General features: G+C 53.6%; 4 protein-coding genes across 4 annotated transcripts; 3 read left to right on the top strand and 1 right to left on the bottom strand.

The window, feature by feature from the left end:
* Positions 1-586: 586 nt before the first annotated feature.
* On the top strand, positions 587-3,255 carry J4E92_010307 (uncharacterized protein; the record flags this gene model as incomplete). Its single annotated transcript, XM_051501646.1, has 3 exons — positions 587-838; positions 1,429-1,639; positions 2,981-3,255. 3 exons carry the CDS (start codon positions 587-589, stop codon positions 3,253-3,255), a joined length of 738 nt encoding a protein of 245 aa, XP_051348117.1.
* A 1,855-nt stretch (positions 3,256-5,110) lies between these two features.
* Positions 5,111-7,694, bottom strand: J4E92_010306 (uncharacterized protein; the record flags this gene model as incomplete). The annotated part of the gene is made up of 3 exons (XM_051501645.1): positions 5,111-7,467; positions 7,515-7,547; positions 7,595-7,694. 3 exons carry the CDS (start codon positions 7,692-7,694, stop codon positions 5,111-5,113), a joined length of 2,490 nt encoding a protein of 829 aa, XP_051348116.1.
* A 231-nt stretch (positions 7,695-7,925) lies between these two features.
* J4E92_010305 (uncharacterized protein) lies at positions 7,926-9,621 on the top strand (the record flags this gene model as incomplete). Its single annotated transcript, XM_051501644.1, has 2 exons — positions 7,926-8,077; positions 8,127-9,621. 2 exons carry the CDS (start codon positions 7,926-7,928, stop codon positions 9,619-9,621), a joined length of 1,647 nt encoding a protein of 548 aa, XP_051348115.1.
* A 2,888-nt stretch (positions 9,622-12,509) lies between these two features.
* On the top strand, positions 12,510-13,301 carry J4E92_010304 (uncharacterized protein; the record flags this gene model as incomplete). Its single annotated transcript, XM_051501643.1, has 1 exon — positions 12,510-13,301. The coding sequence occupies one exon, from the start codon at positions 12,510-12,512 to the stop codon at positions 13,299-13,301; it is 792 nt and encodes a 263-aa protein (XP_051348114.1).
* Between the last annotated feature and the right edge of the window lie 3,478 nt (positions 13,302-16,779).

Genomic DNA, 16,779 nt, shown 5'->3' with positions numbered 1-16,779 from the left:
TTGGAGGCATTGGAGGAAATGACTTGTCTCGTTGACGCTGGCTGCTACGATGGGGTGCTGGCAGGCGCCCGCAGACAGCCGTCGAGGACCGACATCTGAATCTGATTAAGTGCAATGCAATCACCACGTCTTGGCTGACGAGCGCATGGTTTTGCATTAGTTGGATGAGGCAGCTCGACCCGGAGCAGGCCTTCCCTCGACGAAGATCATCAGGAATAACCGCCCACGCGCGAACGATGCCAGCGCACGGCGTGGGAGTATCTAGATCCCACATAGTTGAGGCATGAGCGATGTGAGAGCGCGTGGGGGCGTGGGTGGTGGGCGTTCGTCGTTCGTCGCGGTTCGCCGTGTCCTGAGACATTCACTGTGGTTGACAACCACGGCCTTGGCATCGCTTAGGATACTCGATACGGCCCTGCGCAACCCTCTCCAATGCTTTTCTTCGGCCCTACACCACTCGTAACCATCCCGCATACGGAGCGGGTCACCTGTCAACCGTACACCATCACCACCACCAACAGCGCAGAGTCCTTCTATATACATACATTACCCCTCTAGTGCACCTCGGCTCTGCCCCTCGCTCGCCATGTCACTCCAGAGCGCGGCAGACGTGCCGCTTCTCATTAGCTCTCCCAATTCGTCCTCAGAGCGCCGTATATCGCCGTCGTGGTCTGTTGCGCAGCTCAAGGCCCGCCTGGAGCCCATCACCGGTGTGCCCGCCAGCAGTCAACAGCTGTCGCTGCGCGTGGGCTCTCAGGATGCCGTCGCCCTCACGGCCGCCGACGAGGAACAGACGCGTCTTGCTGCCTTTCCGCTGCAGCCGTATGCGGAGATAACCGTAAGTGCTTCTTCTGCTTTCTCATTGCACGCCCGCCGCAGCCCTGTCCTGGCTGTGTCGACGCTGCCGTCCTCTCGCGAGCTGCCACATCTCTGCCACCCCGGCTCGCCTCTCTACTTCCTTGTATCTACTCTACACCCACGCCTAGCAGTTTCATGCGTCGCTCTCCTCGACTGCCCCATTCGTTGCCAGGTCCGACGTTGAGGCTGCGCGCTCCAGTCAGGTCATGCCTGCATATTCGCATGCCCCGCACTGCCCCTCTCTTCCCAATTGCTGCGCCTTGGCACGCGATCCGCGCGGAAGCCATCCTTCGTTTCATCTGAGTTACCAGATCGTCTGCAAGCGTTGGGCACGCCGGGACGCTGCTGGCACTCGGCATTCAATACCGACAACATAAACTTTCGCAATACCGGATAGCCTTTCGCTGCTGTCTTGCCATTTCTTTTTCGGCGCTTCGGCCCTACTCCAATGCCTTACATGGCCTCATGAATCACCCCTTGTACCGGCCACCTTGCTAGAGCAATCTCAACTGACATCCCCGAGCAAATGAATGCTCGCAAACATGCTCCCGAGCTGACAGCCACGCCTAGGTCGTCGACACTCGTCCGCCGGGTGCGAGGACGGACTTCACCGACCTGTCGTCCGTTGAGAAGTATGAAATGCCCGCTGCTGAGTACGAGCATCGGACCGACAGTGTACTTGCATGGAAGAAGGCGCAAAAGCTGGGTCGTTTTGACCCCGATGCTGGCAGCATCGAGCAGCAAAAGATCCGCGCCTCAGAACGGGAGGTAGAGGAACGAGGTAAGCCGTATATCTCCCGCATGTTTCACCCACACCGTTGAGCCGTACGTTTGCGCGGCAGAGCGAACGCCGGAGCCCGGACATCAACCATCGCATTGCAGCCTTGTAGTCATCCATGTCGTTCCAACGTGCAAACCGGAGATGCTTCAAACTCTTCCCAAACCGGACTGCTGCATACCTCCAAGGTTGCCGCCTCATCATAACAGGATTCACTATGTCTCAGCCTGTCATTACCCTCCGACAAGGACATCTGAGCGACAGGCAAGGCAATCTCGCATACCGAGTATCTGACCAAACCCGTCATACACGACTACCCTTTCCGGCCCCCTGCATCCAACCCTTGGCCCAGACCTCCACAGCCGAGCGTATGGCGCTGGAAGCACATCCGTTAGGCAAAATGCCATAGTAAACCGATTAACACTCGGAAATCGCTTCGAGTGTTGCCGTCCTCCAACGACTGTCGTCGCTCCGCTAGGTTACCCGTTTCTGGCAGGGACCGGGCAGCGGCAAAGGGTGCAAGTCGCCGAAACCCTAAACTCAATTCTCAAAATAAGCGATCGACGCCTTCCTTGCCACCCAGCCTCATTATTCTCCCCATTCTCCAGCTTCATTCGTCGACCAAGTCTCTCGGTAATACACTTCGACTACGACATGGTCCATTTCCTGAAATCTCCCTCTTCCTGCTCGCCCGAGCGAGATCGTCAGGGTGGTTTAGGGCACCAGATCCTCGGATGGCGCGGCCCGCATTTTTCCTTGCTTTCCAAAACACATCAGCACGTTACGCATCGTTTACTCCGCTGAATGCCATTATCCCCGAAGGATGTGCTGGAGATTTGTGTTGATGGATCCAACGCCGCACCACGTCTCGATGTTCGCGCATCACTGCCTCGCTATAGCATTGCATTGGGCAGCGCCTGCATCTGTCTCGAACAATCAGGCCGCCTTCCCCGCTTGAGCCTCGCTGTCGCCACCACACCTCGAGTAAGATGTGATCGGTGTGCATGAGTGACCGATTAGGCGTGCAACGATCTTGGGTTTCCGCGCATACGCGATGCTAGTTGCCAAACTGCCCGCCCGGCCGTCGGGACGTTGTTGTCCACTTACCTGTTCCGTTCCGCCTGGGCATAGGTTTGCTTCTTTTGCTCGCTTTCGCGTATACCTCCTGTCTACGCCCAAACCATGGACGGATACGAGGGTTCGATAGGTTGGGCTCCACTGAACAGCGAACGGAGCTGATCTCGTACGATTATCCTGGCTGCATTCATACTTACACTTTGGTCTCCTTTACCGCATGTATACTTGCGAAGCGAATCGATTCAACTAACGCAAAACCCTTATTAGGCCTTTCTGTAAACGGTCGTGTTCGCCTCCTACCCGAGTCAGATGCGCGTCGGGGAACTATCTCCTATATCGGCCTTGTCCCTGAGATACCGGGTATAGGCGTCTGGATCGGCGTCACCCTCGACGAACCGACAGGCAAGAACGATGGCAGCGTCAAGGGCAAGCGATACTTTGAGTGCGGCAGCAATTACGGCGTCTTTGTGCGACCTGAACGCTGTGAGGCCGGCGATTTCCCCGCCCTCGACATGGGGGATGAGGATCTGGAGGAGCTGTGATCGGAACTCCGAAAAGGGGGATGACAGGACAAGTATGTCGGATAACCACGGTGATCGAGAGGGGGGATCAAGGTAAGCGGCCACGTGGCAGCCTGGGTGGTGGAATGGAATTGACTTCAACCTACACATGTAGCTTCAAGCTGACTCCGCCTCCGAATACAAAGACGAGACCAGCCTTGTATCGTAATCGTCTACCACTATCACAGTAGCTGCTTGTTATCATCATCTCTTCCTGAAACACCAGCTAGATAGTCAAAAGCTAGCAAAAATCAAATTATAGGCAGTCCACAGAACCGATATGATTCTGTTATGTCCCGCAAGTATCGTACTTTTCCACGTCTTTATGGTCTCAAGATCGTGCATGTAACGACTACAACAAGCTCGTTGTCTGTTGGTTCAATAAACATAGCAAAGGCTGGAGTATACAAATCGCACAGTTTTTGACGAACCACGTCATATCACAAAGGCTACAGACTACATAGTAGCGTTTGAATCACAAGTTGGAATATACAAAACGATGCTAGAGTATACACTGCCTTGATTAACCTCTAGACCCCATACAAAAATCACACTTTGCCTACTACTACTACTCTGATGTCTCACGCGGCGACGCCAACCCCAAAAGCAAACACAACCTCTCTCTACACCACTCAGCCTTCCACCCCCCCTCAAAATCCGGCACAAGCATCTCATCCTCCCAGCCCCCCGCCTCGTAAACCCGCTCAAGCATCTCCTCCAGCGCAATCTTCAACACGCCCTCCAACCTTCCCAGCATCTCCGCTGTCAGCCTACCCGAGAGATCTGTGCCCGTATGAGCCAAAACAGCTTCAACAAGAGAAGCCACCATAGTAGTTGTTGTGGGGAGGTGCCTGCTGAAACTGGCATGGTCCCAATGAGGAAGCGGCTTGTCGTCCCGCTTCGCTTGCTCGACCGCTTGTGTGACTGCGGTGCGGTATGTTGATGATAGGTTCCAGATTTTATGAAAGATTGTTTGGTGGAGGGCTGTTGTCTCCAAGGGGGTGGTTTGGAGGGGAAGGAGGGTGTTGCGGTAGAGGTAGGTTAGTGGGATGTCGCCAAGTCCATCTCCATCTTCGAATTCATCTTCCTCTTCGAATGGAAATTCATCGTCATCATCCTCCTCTTCCTCTTCTTCCTCATCCTCCCCTTCCTCCCCATCCCACACCCCTCCCCCCGCAAAATAATACTCAACGTCCCCATCATCCTCCTCCCCAAACGTCTCAAACTCCATATTCCCCTCATACTCCACCTCCCCCTCCCCGTCATCCAAAACAAAAAGTTCTTGTCTGCACAACGGGCAGGTATTTGTCCCCTTGGCGCTCAACCACGCAACGATGCAGGGTTCGCAGAAGATGTGGTTGCAGCTTGTGGTGTTGGAGAAGGAGACTGCGGGGTGGCCGGTGGTGGTGTTGTAGTTTTCTTTGCAGATTGCGCAGGAGGTGTCGTCGTCGGAGGAAGAGGGAGAGGGAGAGGGGGTGGTGGGTGTGATGTTGTGGGCGAGGAAGTGCGAGCGTGTTGGGAGGCTCATTGTGATGGATATGAGGCGCATTCCTAGGTTCCTCTTGGTGGGTGGTAGAGTTTTGAATATGGTGGAGTGTGGTGAGATGTGTGAAGGGCTTGATGAGTTGGTTTGGACTAGGAAGATAGTTCAGGGAAGGGATATGTTTTATACTCACAATGCTTGAAATCACTGCACTTTGCGACTGCTCCTACCCATGGATAATATTTCGTATAATACTATGGTGCTTGCAACACCTCTGGTTGTGCTGGTCCTCAACCACGGAACTCATAGCGCGGAACCCTCTCACATCCACTCACAACGCGTCTTACTAACGACCTACTCATCTCTAAAGATCCATTTCCCACCTCTCCTGTGTGCATCCAACCAGCGCTCTTGCACAATCGCCTTCTCTTGTTCCTTTGCACGTTCCCTGTCTTCCTGCTGTTCCTGTGTCGTCGGAAAGTCCACTCGCCAGAACCCTGGCGGTGTTCTTCGTCGCTCGTAGGCTTCGCGATGCTTCCCGGACTCTTTCGCCATCTTCTTCGTCCGAGCTTGCAAAACGAGCTCTTGCCGCTCTTCGGATGACATCTGCGTGAGCTGCATGTTGCTGTATGCATCGCCCAGATAGTCCTCGAGTAGAGCTTCTTCTTCCGAGGGGCTGAGAGGTCCTTGGGCCTCAGCAAAAGCTCGAAAAGTGGAGCCACAACATTGCGGGTTAGTGCAGCCTGGAAGACACATGCGATCTCCTCGCTTGCGCACAGTCTCGGAGAATGCGTAGCTGAAGCCTTGGTTGTATTCAGGGTTTGGCTTGAAGTCCTTGACGCTGAGCTCGCCGACCGGCTTATCTCGGAGGCGAACCTGATCTTTCAATGGTGATGCGCGACTTCTGCGAGCACTAGAGCGAGTCTCGGGAGCCCTCATGGTCCATATAGGACCGTCAGGCGTCGGGTCGTCGCGAGGGCTCGCGCGAGCCTTTGACTTTGAGCTACGCGCACCCTTACTGACGGAACGTGTCGCGGTAGTACGTGAGGAGCTTGTGGGAGGGGTAGGGTTTTGCTCGGTTTTGACCTTTACCGAACCTGACTTTGGGGTCTTCGGCGATGTCTTTCCTGGTGTCTGAGGACTCTTCAAAGCTTGCAATCTTTGGTTCATCTGCGCTCGAGCAAATTGGGGCGGCAACCTCGGCTTACGATTATTCGCAGGTAGTGCTTCGCCCGACTCTGCGAGGAAAGAATGCTTGTCCTGTTGATACTCTTGGATTTGCCGTGAACGCTTCGTGGGAGGCTCCTCAGACGCACTGCTCACCACATTGGGATCAAGGGATCTCAACACAGCGTCTCCTGCTTGCGTGGGTTCATTCGGCTCACTAAAAGCTCGTGCTTCGATGCTCGCGAATGCTTGAGGCTCGCGCATCTGATCATACATATCATGCAGATCAGTATCATCCAGGTTCTCGTTCTTAACGGCCTGTGTAAGTGGCGCGCTGTTACGCCTCTGCTGATGAGGCGGCTCAGCAGGATCTGTGTCATGTAAGATTCGTGTCCGGAGATGACGAGGAGTCTTGATCCCATAGGGCGCAGGATCGTCCAGATCCATCGTCTCGTTCCGAGTCATGTTGAAGGCAGGGAGCGGGGGACTACTGTGCGGCTCCTCCTTCACGCGATGGGGCTTTATTGGCGTGCCATCTGAAGAATGATCTGCGTATATCTCGAATCTGGATTTCGACGGCTGGCCTCGTTTTCGTTTTAGCGACCTCTCGGAAACGAATTCGGGGAAATCGTCATCATCTTCAGCTTCCGTAGTCTGTTCAAATATGCTCCTCGGTTCGACCTGCTCATCCACTGTTGTTTGACTGGAGCTTGGAATCGCTGATCGATGGCCTTCGTCCTCTGATATTATCCGCTGGACGTGTGAGGAGACACCGCCATTCTGTTCTTGATACTGTTGTAGCTGAACGTCTCCTGACCGAGTGCTGGCCTTTGGAGTGACGGTTGTGGTGGGGCTCCGAGGTTCCTCGCCGCTGACCGTAGTCGGAGATGCCAACCGACTGGTCACCCCTAGAACTGAACGAGGAAGCGGGGCTATCGGAGCGGGAGAGGAGCGGTCCGGGTTGGCGATGGATCCGGGAGTTCGCACAGTGGCCAATGAAACTGGACTGGAAGGTACATGAGGCCGTTCCTCGGGAAGAAGGTGAGCCGTTGCCATATGTGACTTGTCGGCCCCGTCTCTGGCCTCGCTCTTCGACTTTTGTTTCACTGCCTGCCGATCTGCGTACTCTTGCCATGCGCGCACGCTCTCTTTCATGTCCCTGTTCTTTTGCATGACGTTCGCGTTCTTCTTCTGGAGATACTTCACTTGCTGAGACATGTCCCGGTACTTCTTAGTCAAGTCGCTAAACCGGGCAGCAAGGTCGTGATACTCTTCTTCGGTAGCCTCGTTTGCAACACCGTGATCTGGTAATGGTGCAGCGGCCTCTTGTAGAGCCGCGAGTCGTTGCTTCAACTGCTCATTCTCGGTAGCGAGGTGGCGACATTCGTCGGACGCATTTGCTGCAACAACTTCAGAGACATGCTGGTCGGCTGGCCCCCTAGTTTCGAGGTGTTCCTTCAGGTGCTCGTTCTCCTTGGCAAGACGCGCTGATTTCAGAATCTCGTCATTCAGATGTTGGAACAGTATTTGTTGGTTCTCCTCCTCTGCAGCAGGTCAGTATGTAACTCAATGAACAAGACAAAACGCGTACTTTGATCTAGCTCCTTCTGATGTTTCTCTTCCCCTGATTCATTCTTAGCAGAAATTGACGCGTTAATTGACCATACGTACTCGTCCTCCATTCCTTCTCGAGGTCAGGCTTGATGACCTCATCGTATACGCGCGTCCAGAGCCCCTTGTTCTGCTCTACCCAGGCTGAAAACTCCGCCATATTGGACCAGTCCGACAAGGCATGAAAACGACAGGTGTGACAAGAGATGACTTGATGTTCGCGTGTGTCCTGAGTGGGTTGCAGCATTAGGCGGCAACGACGAAAGATGCGCGCTAGTGGAGCGCGCAGTCACGCGTACGCACAGACACTCTGCGATAGCGATAAGACATGGTGCTATTCCGACATCCCGAGGCGCATTCGCCGCCGACACGACAGCCATAGCCAGGTATTATGAAGCGCGCATACGATGGCGATGATGACGGCGAGCATCCAGCCAAAGTACAGCGGCTTTTACATCCCGACAAACTCTCTCGGTTGAGCGAGGAGTTGCTTGTGCGCATACTGTCTTTCGTGCCCGTACCCTCGCTATTAGTATGCCAAAGGTAGGTAACGTCATCTTCGTTGAATCGCGACATTCGCTAACTGCTACAGGGTGTCAAAGAAGTTCAGTCGCCTTTCGGTCGATTCGGAATTATGGAAAGCCGCTTACTACCGCACCTTCGTCCTCCCTCGAGCGTCGCGCATACCAGGCATCAGAGGCCCTGCCAACCCGAATCGGCTACACTACTCCTCGCGGCTATCGAAATGGCTAGAAGACGGCTACTTAGTCAAAGATGGAACGCAAACGAACTGGAAGCAGCAATACCGGTTACGGCATAACTGGACCCAGGGACAATGCGCCGTTAGTGAGATTGTGGTCGCTGAAAGGCCTCCAGACCCACCGCTGCTCGTCATGATGTCTAACAGCATCATCTATGCTGCGGACTCCATGTCAGGCCTGCGAGCGTGGAACTCGAAGAATGATAGGGAGCTACTGGCATCCACGGAACTATCTGGTGAAACAGATATGGCTCGGTTACCGATATCCATGGCAATAGATGCCTCGAATACGGACGATGGCACGGAGCGAGTTGTCATAGGCTTCGAAGACGGCTCGTTCTCCATTTACGCACTTAGGACGAATCGCAAGAAGTTCACGAATGTCTTCACCCATCCGCCATCAACAAACGGAATGCTGTCGGCTCTCGCATACTCATCGCCTTATCTCCTCACGATGACCGAAGACCACCTCCTCTCATTATACGCTTTTGAAGAGATACCTGGCACGTTCGGGCTGTTGGAGGCACCGAAGCTGCTATACTCCTTACGATCGAATACTGCATGGCCACCTGTCTCGTTATCGCTGCGCACAACAGCACATACCATGACCGCCGCGATCGCATACTCCCTGCCGACGTACTTATCCGGCTGGACTGTTGGTGTGCAGGAGCTCATACTCTCACACAAAGGCGACCTGATCGAGTCACGGTTGGCTACTGCGGCGGATGAACACTCATTTACGCTCTCTACGTACCGCGCGGCCTCTTCATCAGCACGCTCGTCGTCACCTTTACCAGATCGCGCCGGTGAAGCCCTAGCACCGAGCGGGCCGAGCAGATCGAAACCTACCTCCATGTCGTACTCCCATCCGTATCTCCTCGTCGCGCATCCCGATAACACACTATCGCTCTACCTCGTCCGATCGACATCACAAGCATTGTCCATCAGCTCTGGCAACCGCCTCTGGGGTCACACGTCTTCGATATCCGGCGCCCATGTCGGCATGCGCGGCAAGGCTGTGTCCGTGAGCAGACGAGGGGACGAGCTACGGGTATGGGATCTAGAGGGCGGCATGAACTCCTCCGCGAACCGCAAGCGCTCAAGAAACGGACAATTAAGCGTTCGCGTACAGCCATCCAAAGCCAGTGAAGAGTACACCCAGGACGACGACTCGGGGCAGCAAGTGGGCTTACGGTTTGCGCTTGACCAAGGCTTTGACGACTCTTCCGTCAGTCGTGGTTGGGTCGGCTTCGACGAACAGAACGTCATAGTGCTGAGAGAGAAGAGCGAGGGCAGTCAGGCGTTAGTTGTCTACGATTTTACATGACCTGGCAAAGGCTCCGAGGCGTCAGCATCTGTTAACAAATATACCCCCATAGAACGTTTTCCGCGGCCGCAAACATCATCTCGGCCCTCTCGAGACCACGGTGACTGAGCTGCCACGCGCGCAGCAACTTTTTTCCCTTTCTCATATTAGTCTGCCTCTCAAAATGTAGAGGACATCTCTTCGACCGCAGCTTCTCACGATCGCACAGTTCCAGTTGCTGGCGTTGAAGAGCTAACACGATCATATTGCCACTAACTAAAACAAAAACATCAGTCAATACAAAATGCAAAACCACCGGCGAGTCCCGAAGTTATGGCCCGATCATGATACCAGACTTTCACATCAATACCGACCAAGCGAATGCGGAACAGGGGTGTCAGCTCCAGCCCTCGGCAGCTCAGGAGATTGGACGGGCATATCTGGAAGGACCCCTATGCCCCCACCATCCCACGATCCCGCCTGCATGATCTCGAAACCAAGAGCTTTCGCGCTGGTTCCATGATGAAAAGTGGTCTGCTCAGCGTCGGACATCGGGAGTGGTTGTTGACGATAACCTCGCGCACGAGGATCAGTACGCTCCTCCTCCTTGCGCATCCGCTCCGCCCTCTCCCAACTACATCTTCCCAAGAACTGGTCATGATCCTCCAGTCTCCACATCCTCCTTTGCACCTCCTCCGTAACCCTTGCCTTCAACGTCTCATACTCGTCTTGCTCCAGCATCCACCGTATCTCCTCCGCGAGAGGATGCGACTTATCCTGCACTTCTGTTAATACAAACCAGACTATCACATCCCCGAAAACGGTGTCGCGAAGACTACCGTGATACCCATCCCAGATCAGCTCGACATGCTCGTCGGTCATATACCAAGCTTCGTTGCCTATCCACTCGTCGATCATCACATCTTCGATCCTGTCGGCATCAGCGTGCAAACCAAATACACGGCATGCGCGGATGGTCTCGATACCGGCGGCCAGACTGGGTGGTACGCGCAGCTCACCTGTGGGCCGTACGCTGGCTGCTTTGCACGCGCGACGCATGTATCGCATTACTCTTGCGACTCCGGATTTCTCGGCTTCGTCTACAGGTATCTTTAACAGGTCTGGGCGCCCGTCACGGTCGGGTATGAAGCGATCGAGGACGGAGGCGCCACAGAAATGCCATAGCATGCGAAGCGGAACGTTACGGACGTATAGGTTCTTGGTGTCGGCATTCACGATGTCGACTGTGAAACCGGACTTCAATGCGATTAGCGTTCTGTTGTCTGTATGCTGCATCGTGTCAAAGAGTCTTCCGGTGTGACCTTCGAGCGGCGCCAGCCTCTTCCAGTTCTTTCTGAGCTTTCGTCGGATCACTGGAGATGGCTTCTCAGTTTCTGGAAGAGTGGTCTCGTCCATGTTCGCAGCGCTCATCTCTGTGGATACTGGCTTGATCTCGTCGTATTCTGGACTGTCATGTAGTCATACCTCATGAGCGCTCCCAGAAGCATCAGATCGATCTTCTGGCGGCTGTGATGTCGTTTCGGCGTCGTCACGTCCCGCTGTGTTGTCGAGCGTGGGCTCTGTGCTGGGAGGATCGTTGTTGGCCACGTGCATGTCTAATGCCATGTTACAAACGGTTGCGACTTCTTGTAACATCTGTTCGAGCGCTCTATTGAGCGCCGGAACAGGATTCCATTCTTCGGTATAATCTTTCTGGGCTATTTCGGTGGGCGATAAAGCGATCGCGGAATTAGCTTCGACTGTGCGTTGATGGGGTCTCGGGTCGGGCACGTCGCCTGCAGGTGGATGATCGACCGTCTCTTTGTCTCCGTCGCAAAGTTCCTCGTCACTGCCACCGCGCAATTGTATCTCGGGCACCTTTTCGATATCCTGTTCTTCTTCTGGCTTAGGCGCGACATCGCGCTCGCTATACTGACTTTCTGGTCGACGTGCAGGCTCGCCCAGCGAGTGCTTGCTCGTGTGCACGTGACCATCGAACTGCGGAGCACCATCCCACTCGGCATCCTTGGCCAGACCCGGAGCAGCGCAGCTTGCACTCCCGGTATCACTTTTGATAGATCTGTCAGGGAGCCCGAAGTAATCGGTCGCGTCGACTTCAACGGCCGCAACGGAACAAAGTGGCAAGAAGCCATGCGGTTCGTACGGCGCAGGGTTAGGAGAAAGGATAGGATTGTGCTTCTGCTTTGGCACCGAGAAGTAATCTTTGGCTGGTGTAGGCTTCCCATCATTCCTGTTTTGACGCGATTCTTCGGGTGTGGAGGTATGCATGGCTATAAACCCATGCGAAGTGTTCGGTGTGTAAGCTTGCCATTCCGAGGGATCAACGGCGGTAGTCTCGCGTTGGAACATAGGGCGAGGGATCTCTAATCGAGGATTATCAAGGGGTTCTTTCTTGAGTGCATCTGGAGTTTTTGGTGAGTCTGACATATTGGCGTCGTGAGGTGTAGTCGTAGCGGTTAAAACACTTGGCAGGAAAAGACTTTGAGACTTATTTATCGGCCACTACCTGGGTATGAATGAGCGAGCGAACATAATTTATATGTCATAATCTGCCAGCAATTCAGGAATTCTGTGTATGTTAACTCAGGAATAGATGTTGTGACGCATCTGCCACGACATGCGGATAGCGGAATTGGGTGTATACGCTCCAGATATGTCTCTAGCTATGAGACATTCACCGCTCATCGCTCACATGCTGTCTTCATTTCGAGGCCACCGCTTCCTTCATGTGCGCTCTTCACACTTAGACGTTCGAGTTTAAGTTCCATCGAGTCTCATTCACTACACTTGCAACTGCACAGCGCAGTCCTGCAAGGCCCTAGCGCGGCTTCTTGTAGCTTTGTCTAAACGCATGAACCCCGTTTCATCGGCACCCAGCCATATCAACCATGGATGAAGCAGATCAGTCACCGCAAAAAGCGCAGCTAGTCATAGACCCCGATGTTCAGTCAAGAATGGGCGCGCTTTCCGCACAATCATCATTCATGGATCGCACAAACCACTCGGTCGACTTGATGACGGACAGAGACACTATCACGCCGTATTCCAATGCCGTGACTGCATCACCACTTGACGCCATGGAGGCTAAAGATAACGACCGCGCATCATCAAACAACACGGAAACGCTCGAGACTAGTGGAGATGCGGGCACAGATATCGATGAAGGCATTTGGCACGAACGCGCACCCTGGGCTGCATCACCGTCACCCAGCCCTAATCCCCTCGCTGGCCTTGCCGACCCACCTGAGGAAGCAGCGAAAAGCTCTTCCACGCCAACGTATGCGGAATCACTCCCGGCACCTCCGCGTCGTCTGTCTTCCCTCTTGAACAAGGCTATAACCTACTTCGGCAGCTGCATCGGCAACTACTTCACATCTGCGCCCGGCGTGATCGAGTATACTGGTGCGGATATCCTACGAAACACTCAAATTGGTATTGAGGCGGAGGAGATCACGTTCCCGAACAGACCTGCAGTGATCAAAATCGTAGCCATCGTCACAGATAGCTCTGGCGCAGACAGAGAGAAAGATGAGAAATACGAGGCAGTAGAAAGGCGTGTGGAGTTACGCGCAAAACCTAAGCGAGTGAAAGAAATTTTGAGAGGGGAGAGATGTTACATTGCCGAAGATTTTTATAGGAAGGAAATTCGGCTCGCGTTTAAAGCTTTAGGAAAGTTGTGAGTGGCTCGTTGCGTATGGGTGGCTCGCTTGGTAACCAAAGAATGAGAGACAGGAATTTCATAAATATGGTCTTCTCTCGCCGTTCCACACTCAGACACCAAAAGTCTTCCCACAACTACAAAGACTTCACCAAATCTCAAGCGAACAAGTTCAACACCTCCAAAAGCATACAAAGACTTCACCAAATTTAAACCGAATACGTTCAGCACCTCCAAGAGCATACAAAGGCCGCACATATCATCACACACACTACTACAAACCCTACGTAGCAGCTAGGTGTATTCGAACACCTCACCACACACGCAGCGCAACCCCTCTGTACTCCCCAACTCCCAAGATGCAGTCAGAAACCAGCTCCTCAACAACCTCCTCCGATAGTCAGCAAACCACCTCAACCCAACCCCTCGAACAAGCAAACAGCTTCCGCACGCTCGTCGCATACAAAACAATGGCCACTCGACCACGAATCGAAAAATGGCTTTCGAATGTATCCGACCAGACATGCCTTCCTCTAGGCGAATTCCCACTCAAAAGACCCAGTGCAACGTTCAAGAGAATATGGACATCCACGCAATTTGGGCCTGTTAATGGGAGATACCTCCTTGAGTTTAAGGAGGAAGGGGGGTACTATGTTGAGACAGAATCGGTTGGGATGCCGAGGATTCAGTCACATCCAGACCCGTCGGCGGTTAGTGAGCAGTGGGAGGAGAGTCGGGGGGATGGGGGCGATGCTGGTTGGTAGCGCGCTCGAGGTGTGAACAATAATGCGCTGGGGTATAACTTTATAGTAACACGTTAACCTAATAAAAACCCAAACACCCTAGAGCCTACGTTGACCTTAGGTCACCTACTTTGTAGGTGTTTGTTTTAATGTAGTCTGCAGACCTGTTTAGTTTTTTTCGTGTATAAGGTGGTAATAGTCGCGTAGGCTTAGGGATGCGCATAGACCATGTCCTTATCTCTTTCTATTTTTCGTCTTCCGTTCGTCGCAGCGCGCAGTTTGCCAGAGTGCCGTTTGACGCCGTCAGAGGACCAACGGAGATGCTTCGTCGACACGTCTACTTCAATATACGCAATCGAAAGATGCTAATGAGCCACGGCTCTTCCTTCGACTTTCTGGGTGAGTTCTCATATTCCACGCATACACCGTTCATGCCATGATCCGAAGCGCCTTGACTACCCACGGCTACGTCGCGAACTATTATATCAACGATCTCGACAATTTCAATGTCGAAGAGCAGTATCGCTTGCTTGACGACTTGCCAGATGGTCGCTTTGTCGCGCCACAGGTTAAGCGACGGATGTTCTACAAAGGCGAGACCGCATCGCAAGCTCTGGACCACGTGCGCCGGTTCATACCTTCGCCGTTCAGCCCCAATGCGTTGTCGCCTAGTTTGTACGATGCGCCAAGCTTGATCGATGAGGAGCGGTGGCACAAGGCTCGAGCGAAGTTGAGGAGAGAGGGTGCGTCAAACAAATCCTGAGGGAAGAAAGTTGAGAACCTGACGAAGATCTAGGCGCCATTCTGCCTTGCGATTATATGTTCGTTGATGAACGCAGGATGGTGGAGTCGTTCGACAGCAACGAGACGATCCGGCCAGCTGGTGTCGTCGCACGGCGTTGGGATCCGGCTGAGTCGAGAGCGGCGGATTCGCCTCTATTGGTAGCAGACCAGGATCGAATTACTGTTCAGAGCGATGGGGTCATTTTGTGGCAGTTGCTCATTGACTTTGGCAAGGCTGTGCGGAAGATCTTGGCTAAGTTATTGACGTCCCAATGCGCTTCTTAAAAGGATGTTGGTGATCCTGCAAGCTTCTCTCTTAATCCATTGAATTGACCGGCCCTCTGGTGTCGTCAGGCCACCAATGTCTTGTCCAGTGTGGGGCTGTGCACCTATTGCTCTATCATATCGCGGCGTGGTCCCGATGCGACCTCGGGAGCGAAGAGGTGACGTATTACCCGTGAACGCATGTAGTGTCCTGCATGGGACGGCTCACCGACAGGTCAGCCAGGGCTGATACAAGCCCATGCCCCAGCCTCACATAAAAGCGCGGATTCTTCTTCGGCGACAAATAGGCAGGTACCTAGGTACACAGGTATAGAGGCATCGTATGTGATTTATGCTGCGTGGCATCGTCGCTGCTCCCTGCGCTGAGCCAGACCCCGCTTTCTCTTGGCATTCTGGGTCAGCACACCACTCCAATGTCCATGGCTTCCATCACAACCCCGCCCAGCGAGAGTGACATCACGACCTCCCAGCTTAATGTCGCTTCACTCGCGGTCACAAACCACCAGTCTGGAAACAATGCTTGGCCAAATACCCTTCGCGCGACAACGAGAGCGGCCCGTCGCCGTGGAAAGCTCGATGGACCTTTTCAACTTCGCTTTCTTACCGCGACAGACCCTACTCAATTCAAGGATGAGGCGACAAGACGAAGCGTCCGTTCGCAGGCGATGAGATACCATAGGAGCAAAACAAACAACAGCAATGCAACACCTTGGGAACGGCCTGAAACAGTACAACCTCTTTACACTGAACCGATAGTCGCCGAGCAGGTCGGGCTCACGACGACTCAAACTCAACTACATCCCCCAGAAAGAACACCGAGAGCGCTTGTTCCTTATGAAAATGATCAGCAAACTCGTATTCATGTACCGACGACGAGGTCCCTAAAGGAAGCGAGCGGTGCTGAGGCTCATGATGCTGCGTTTGAACGCCGTCTGTCGACTCGCTCAGGCCGAAGGCCGAGTAGAAGCTTCCAAAAGGTTGTTGAATACGAGTACACCGAGAGCCAAGAAGAACGCAAGATTCGTCTATTCGCGACCACTTTCCCTCAGATCGGAGACGGGTTTGACCCTTTCAAGGTGTTGCCCCAATTCGAGAACCCTAGTTTGAACAGTGGTTTCATCCTACGTGCATGTAGGTGTACATAACTCTCCAGAACTTTTACGTCGTATGCTCTCGTTCAAGGGCTGACATAAACAGTCATGCGGGCGTTCGGGACGGAAGCATTAATCAAGGCATGGGCACCCGAAATGATGGTTCATCCCCATGTATTGCTCAGTGGTATCGGGTCCGTGACATGTACTTGGCTCGATATGCTCGCAAAAGTTCCAGGCGAAAGTATAAGGACTAGGCTTGTCAGGGATGAGACCCTGGTCATGCTCAGGCTTCGGCTTCAGTCGTTCACACGGGAGCACGCCGTGTCAACCCTCCTGGTGATGATACACTTGCTGGGAAGCGACATGTGGAGCTGTGATGAGCCCACGGTGCGGTGTCACGAGCGAGGCATCGAACAGATGATACACCTGTGCGGTGACCTGGACAAGACCGGTAGGGCGATAATCGCGCGATTTGCCACTTCGTAAGCTTCATGACCTCCTGATAAAGAGGGCAGACTAATAATGCTCCCAGGTGTTGTCTCCACTGCGACCTACTTTACGAAGCCCAACCCCTGCCGACCTTTGCGTTGTGGGA

This window comes from Alternaria infectoria (genome assembly GCF_024043175.1).
Source record: "Alternaria infectoria strain BMP 0036 chromosome Unknown scaffold_34, whole genome shotgun sequence".
In the NCBI taxonomy this organism is placed as follows: domain Eukaryota; kingdom Fungi; phylum Ascomycota; class Dothideomycetes; order Pleosporales; family Pleosporaceae; genus Alternaria; species Alternaria infectoria.
This window is presented reverse-complemented; position numbering and strand designations above follow the sequence as displayed.